Source organism: Chrysochloris asiatica, unplaced genomic scaffold, assembly GCF_000296735.1.
Source record: "Chrysochloris asiatica unplaced genomic scaffold, ChrAsi1.0 scaffold00022, whole genome shotgun sequence".
In the NCBI taxonomy this organism is placed as follows: Eukaryota; Metazoa; Chordata; class Mammalia; order Afrosoricida; family Chrysochloridae; genus Chrysochloris; species Chrysochloris asiatica.
This window is the reverse complement of record NW_006408540.1, coordinates 23,874,069-23,881,004: the sequence shown is the minus strand read 5'-3', so window position 1 is coordinate 23,881,004 and position 6,936 is coordinate 23,874,069. Positions and strand designations below refer to the sequence as shown.

The 6,936-nt window shown below is 39.0% G+C and overlaps 1 protein-coding gene across 1 annotated transcript in view; it reads left to right on the top strand.

Annotated features, from left to right (window-relative positions):
- SUCLA2 (succinate-CoA ligase, ADP-forming, beta subunit) overlaps positions 1-2,255 on the top strand; it is a 52,218-nt gene extending 49,963 nt beyond the window's left edge. The window contains exon 9 of the mRNA XM_006837691.1: positions 2,181-2,255. Within this exon, the coding sequence (XP_006837754.1) occupies positions 2,181-2,255 (75 nt within the window). The remainder of the gene's footprint in view (positions 1-2,180) is intronic.
- Positions 2,256-6,936: the final 4,681 nt, after the last annotated feature.

Here is a 6,936-nt window from a genome sequence, read left to right as displayed (position 1 = left end):
CGCTCCAGGCTGGTTTGCTCGTCCTTTCAAGTGGAAATTTCCAACCTCAGAAGATTCTGGATGGGGTTCAGTATTCCACCTATGGTCTTATATAATGCAGAGGCTCCGCAGGAAGCCTCCTTCACTGGGCACGTTGTGGCCCCATTTTAAGTATTCCAGTCAGTTGTAGGCAGGAGACGTTGTCCCCTTTATTTCTTGTAAATTGATATTTCGATCTAGAGGTTTGATCTTATTTATATTTGATTTTGCTGAGCAGGTAGCTAAAATATGTATGTCATAGTTTGTATTCTGTGACTCCATAAGTCAAACCTACTGACATTGAGTTCAGTTTGACTAATAGTAATCTGACATTGGGTTTCCTGCTCTTTTCTCTTTTGGTGTGGCTGGTGGGTTTGAACCACCCACCTCGTGATTAGCAGCCCAGTGTTTAACCCACAGCTTCACCGTGGCTCCTTTGTTGCTATTAAGTGCCTTTGAGTCAGTTCTGACCCCTAGTGACCCTGTATAGTGTTCCTGAGGCTCTAAATGTTGGCAAGAGCAGAAGGGGTTCCTTTAGGAGATTGTTTCTTTTTGTGGTATTAGTGGCAATTAACAAGCCCAACTTAGATTCCTTATTTCATTTATGTTTGCACAGTGGTTGATATTTTATTTCTGTCATTCTCCACTTGTGATATAGAATACTTCTAAAAAGTGAAAGCTCTTACATCAATTATTTGCTACCACTAAGCACATTTTGCATAAGCACATTTTCCAATTTTGAGAATAATGACTTTGTGTTCTTATGTCCTCAAAGGATAACCAAGGCTTTTTTGTTTCTTATATTTTTTTTTTTTTCAGGTGTGTGTTTGTGTGCTTGTGTGCCCACAGGCACACTTGCTTTTGTGAACTAATAGATGTAAATATATTTGATATGGTTCAGTTCATTTTAGTTATTCTTATGGATTATTAAATTGCCCCAACCTTGTTCAGTGGGAACCTCTTCTGATTGACTCCTGAGTCCTTCAGATAGGATGAGATGCTCTATGCTTTTTTTGCCCCAAACCTAGAGTCAACCAAATGGCATTCAGAGACCACAGTTAAGTCTTTAAGGGTGCTCATGACTATGGGATTGCTCCTTGTTTCTGTACTCTTTCAGGGAAAATATAGGAAACTTATTATTTTTAAAGAGATAAATACATGGTTTCGTACTGATATTGGCAGTGTAAATCCTAGAGTGTAGGTTGCTATCTTACATCTGTTCTTATTTCTCCCATGCTGCTCTAAGTTAATTATGCATCTGCTTTGTCTTTCAATACAGATAGGACCATTGACCATTTTACATTAACAACTTACATTATAATTAACTGAAAACAGTTCAAGGTTTGAGCATGCAGTTCTGCCTGTCTGTTAGATATTTACCACAACTTGCTAAATTTTAAATCCCATATGAGATGCCGCTCTGTGTTTTGTCCCAGGTTGACATACAGTTTTCACTTACTTTATTTTTTTTAAATGTTATGGGATTGCTTTAAAAAAACAACAACTTGTCTTTGTTATGTATCATATAATGTTTATATAGTTTAAAACTATGAAATAAGGTATTCTCAGAGAATCTAGCTTTTATATCTTTTCTTGTTCTCTCACTTAGAAAGAAGTTTTTGGTGTATCATTCCTTTTTTTTTTTTTTAAACATAAGCAGTGTGTGTGAATAGTAGCCCAATTTGTTTGGTTTTAGACATGTCTAATTTGTATGGTACTTTGTATGGTATCAGGTGGATATTCTCATTGTGTAGAGGGCATTAGAATTCAGGTCGGTAACTGTGAACTTATTGACAGATAGTAAAATATGAATTCTTAGACCCAGTCTTATATTTGGACCATGTTTTGTGTTGTGAGATATCCAACAAAATATGAGAAGATGGAATAAAAAGACAATGGGATTTTTCTACCAATTTTTGAAACTCTCTTGTATATATATATATAAAACAAAGTATTGGCTTGAAGGATAGGTTTTGAAGAATGTCAATTCTGACTCTCTTTTGAGTGGCTTTTGCTGTAAGAATCTGATGTGATTTAAAACAATGCCAGAATAGCCCAGGTGTTTTAAATGAAAAAAGATTGACTGTGAATGTTTTTCAATTATTCCAATTTTACATTTTGGTGAAAATAGAGACAAAGATGCTTTGTTTTTTTCCTTCCAGGTTGTGAAGCTTTCAGAAATAGTGGCCTTGGCCAAGCAAGCCCAGGTGGATGTGAAATTTCAGTTACCACTTTGATCTAACACCCATTGGATGGATGAAGGGGTTAAACGTGCTATAAGCATTGAAAATACTGTGTGTGTATTATGACTCTGCTCCTTTCCTTTTCACTGTGTGGAGGTTGTAACTGCCATCGAGGCAAACAAACTCTCAAAAGCATTTTGTCTGCATTCAAGTCCACTGTTCAGAGTGAGCTATTTGTATAAAGAGTATATGATGCAGTTAAATAGTTTGTTTTGTTGCAACCTTTTCTGCTTCTACAGAATGTCAGTTGTGATATGACTGTGTATTAATGTTGGATACAGAGTTCTTAATTGATAAGAGGCCTATGAATAAAATAAATATGAAGATAAAGCTTTATTCTGTAGTCTTAGCAACACATTAGGGCACTGTATTAAAATAATATTTTATAGAAGAAGTGGTTATGTTGAGCACCGAGTACAAGACAATTATATCAATCACTATTTATAAAACAGTTTTCAGACACTCCCTAGAATGTTCTTTGAAGTATTTCAGTGAAGTAACTTGATAATTATTTGAACATTGTTTTAATCACTACAAAACATTGATAACTGCAAGTCTTCATGATTCTGTAGTATTATTAAGAAACACCTATAGGATTGCATCAAATAAAGGTGTATTTGCTAAGGACTTGGCAAACAGAATTAGGAATGTCAATTTAAATTAATAAAAATCTCCAAAATGTGATTTGGATTAATGTGTTTTATTTGTTTGTTTTTATGTTTTGTTTTTTTTCTTTGAAGTGAACATAGTAGGAGTTGATGTGCTCATTATTGTAGTAAACAACTCTAAGGAATTGACTGTATACCTGGGTACCGACTTCTCTTAGAAAACTACATACAGATATGTTGTTGTTAAGTATTGTCAAGTTGGTTCCAACTCACAGCAAAGCCTGTATAGGGTTTCTGAAGCTTTAAATCTTTGAGGGAGCAGAAAGCCTCATCTTTCTGCGGAGCTACTGGTGGACTGGAACTGTCAACCTTGTGGTTCGTGGTCCAGTGCTTATTGTGTGGAGCCACTGCAGTCCTACAGATATGAGGGTACTTCAAAAAGTCTGGAAAGTGGGATTCAAAGATAATGGATAATTTTTCCGTCGACTTTGAAATCCCCTTTTATTTCACTATATTTTGCTGTTCGTGTAACCCATCTATTCTGTAAAGAAACCATCTTGTCCTTAGTGTGACACTGTGAAAGGTGTTATCAGCGAAGCAGTGAACTATTCAGTTTGATGAATTCAAGAGTAGCCTATTTTGATGTTTTTAAGCGTGGTCAGGGAATCCTGCTGTGGTGCTGTAGGTTAATGCACTGGTCTGCAAAGTCATTTGAACTGCCTGGTTGGCGGATCAAGCTCACCAGTCACTCCTAGGAAAGCTATGGGCCAGAACTGACTCAATGGCACTCAACAAGCATGGTCAGAGTGTATACTGTGAGAGACTCAATAGATAGCCTGGTGATTGTGAGATAGACTACCTGATTTTCTAGATGTGGGAGTTTGGGCAAGCTTCTTTATCTCAGTGTACCTCAGATCCCTACTAGAATTATTTATTAGTTATCTATTTATCTATATTTCTGAAGGGACATTTTGTCTATGGAGAACTTAAAATTTTTTTATTAAAACCAAGTAAGTATGAGGGGGCTTCAAAAAGTTCATGGAAAATTCCATTGTGTTTTCATGTTATTTTTCCCCAAATTTTTTGAAATCCCCCACATATTAAGTCATAATCTGAACAACAACACACCGCTTTAACATTGTCCCTGCAGGGCCGAGTGATCTGACTTCTGGTAGCGTGCTAGGAAGTAATGGTTATGCGCTCACTCCTAACCCAAAAGGGGTGGTTCAGACCCACGAAGACCTGGCAGCCTGTGCCCTGAACGATTACAGCCTAATAATGAAAGCCCTGTGGGGTAGCCCCAAATAATAGCCTCAGTTGTATTATGGGCCAGGGAATAGCTGTTCATGTGATGTGCTTAAGTGAATGGTAACATATGATACTGCAAACACCTATTTATAGTATAAGTTATGTTTGTATCAGTCACTGTACTCTGGTGTTTTCTGAAATAGACATGGAAGGGATAAAAGTTTCTACAGTATGCCGTGGGGATGGGTGCAAGAGAAGTTCTGTCCACTGTAGGCTTTAGTTTCCTTTGCTGCTGTGACAGACACTAAGCTATTAGAGTTTTCCTATGGTCCTAACTGACTGAGTCCAGTGGGTCCCAGATTTCTGTCTCATACTTAAAAGATTCCAATTTAGATGGCCTGCAGCATGCATTTTTTTTTAAGGTTTTTATTGTGGATTGAGTGCAAGTTCACAGGGCAGATCATCAGTTTTACATTCAACAAATCATATACCTTGTTTCATTACAAGAATTATAATCCCCTCAATGTGACATTGGTGTGGCACTATGGGCTAATGCGTTAGACTGCAAGGTCGGTGGTTCAAGCTCACCAGCTGCTCCTTGGAACCCCGATACAGGGTTGCTATGGCTTGGAATCGACTTGATGGCACTTAACAACAATAATATACCATTAGTTAGCAGTATTTCCCTCTATTCACTTTAGCTTTTTTTTTTGAAGATAAAAATACACAGGCATATGTAACAATTTACACCTCCGAAGGGTACATTCTGCAAGTCTGCCTCCTGGCCACCTGCTTTTAGTCCCTCTCTTCCCATGAATCTACAGTCCTCAGCCTCTCCCCCCTGTCCCCTGCATGACCCCATCTCTACCTCCATCTCTGGTGTCACTATTTCTCTGGATAAGGTCCTGCATTTTGCTCATGCTCGTCTCCCTTGATGGTCCTAGGGTTCTCTGTTTCTGGACTGCAAGATTAACCACCACTCCCCTGTTTTTGTTACAAAACTTATGCCTTTACAATTGTGATAAGTTGCAATTAGTCACGATAACAGTTATTCACTATTGAATCATACGAATCTTATCCCCATCTCTTTTCACCAGACCCAGCTAGACAAGATGAAAACTATTCAGTGGGAGCTCTTTCTTCCCACCCATACTTTTAAACTAAACTCCCTCTTGAAACCTTGTAAGCAATAGGCACTTCGTGCCTTTATTGCCCCCACATTTTAGGTAGTCAGTGTCTGAGTTGCCTGGCCCTATCTACCCAGTATACAGAGGGTATAGCATTGATCCTTGATGTGAAGACTCCTTCTTTCTCTCTTGGTATTTAGAGTTACTACCTCCATGAGTATAGGTCAGGTTCGTAAAATTGTAGCAATTTACTTGTTTTCTTTATTTAAAAAAAATATTTTTGGGGGGTAATGTTTCTCTAGTCGAGTTTTGATTATCAAGCCATCGAGGCTAGATCAAATTGGTACTGTCTGCAAGTTTGGGTGTTCTTGTGCATCTCCGCTCTTCATATCAGCTGGATGCTTTACTCTCAGCTCTAGCCCTCTGTGGCTATGTCCTTGTCCATGGGCTCAAGTGTCCCCAGATCTCATCAACTTTGGACCAACCAGAACTTCCTCTTCTCTCTCTCATCTCCAGGTCAATGGGAGTCAATGGACTGTGGTTGAACTCAGCCCATTTCTTCACTGCTCCCTTTCCCCCTCTTCCACTCACCAGTAGACCAATGTGGTCACCAGCAAGCTTATGTGCCTGTTTGTGTGTTCCCTTTGAGCTTCAGTCTTAGAGGGGAGTTTGTCTTGAAGGAACTTGGTTGCTTGTCTTGATGGCTTCCTGGCGAACATCCTGCTTATTCTTGTAGTAGCCAGTCATGCTGACATTTTGTTTTGGGTTTTTCCTGATGATCTTTATTTGAAGATGCATCTTCTGTTGCTCTAGCTGCTCCAGGCTGGTCTGCTTGTCCTTGTGGGAATGGCCCACCTCAAAAAGTTCTAGACAGGACTCAGGATTCCACCTAAGGTCCTATTCTCTGCAAAGGCTTTGCAAGAGGCCTAGTACACTGGGCAAGTTCTAGAACCCCTTTTAGGTATTCAAATCAGCTATAGGCTGAAGATGGGGGCTTACAGATTTTCTGTAATCATGTTTCCCAACATTCCTTTCTATCCTACTCAAGTGTCTTATTTTACAATAATAGGCAAGGGAAACCAATATTCATAAGACAGTCAAGCATTTTGGTATTATTTCCCCTCTTCAGACTATGCCTAGATCCCTGAATCACAGAGCCCTGTTCCAAGGTTGAGCATGTATCACTATTTACCTATGTCCCACTCAGCCCATGCAAACCTGTCTCAGTGTTCCCCTATCTTGTTCTATCTCCTCCCCCTTCTTGTATTGCCCTCCCCAACACCTGAACTAGACCCCTGACCCCAACTCCACTATTGTGGTTACCTTTTATTCCATTTAACACAAGTCAATTTTATCCTGTATTCTACCTGAACTTATCACCACCTGGATCTCTGTTTCTCTGTGTTTACCTTTTATCACATTGTAATTGTTTTGATCATAGACTGACCCCCCCAGATCCTCTGTTCTTATAATTTTGTTCTGTTCTTGACGCTTCCATTTGTTGACTGAATTCAGGTTGATGCTGCAACGTACATTATTCTCTGGTTGTTGTCTGTTCTTGTTGGTTCTCAGTCCACAGAACTTCCTTTAGGATGGTTTTCATAGCAGGGTAGCTTTGGCAAAATCCATTAGCTTCTGTTTATCCTGGAATGTTTTGATTACACCATCGTATTTGATTGACAGCTTTGCTGG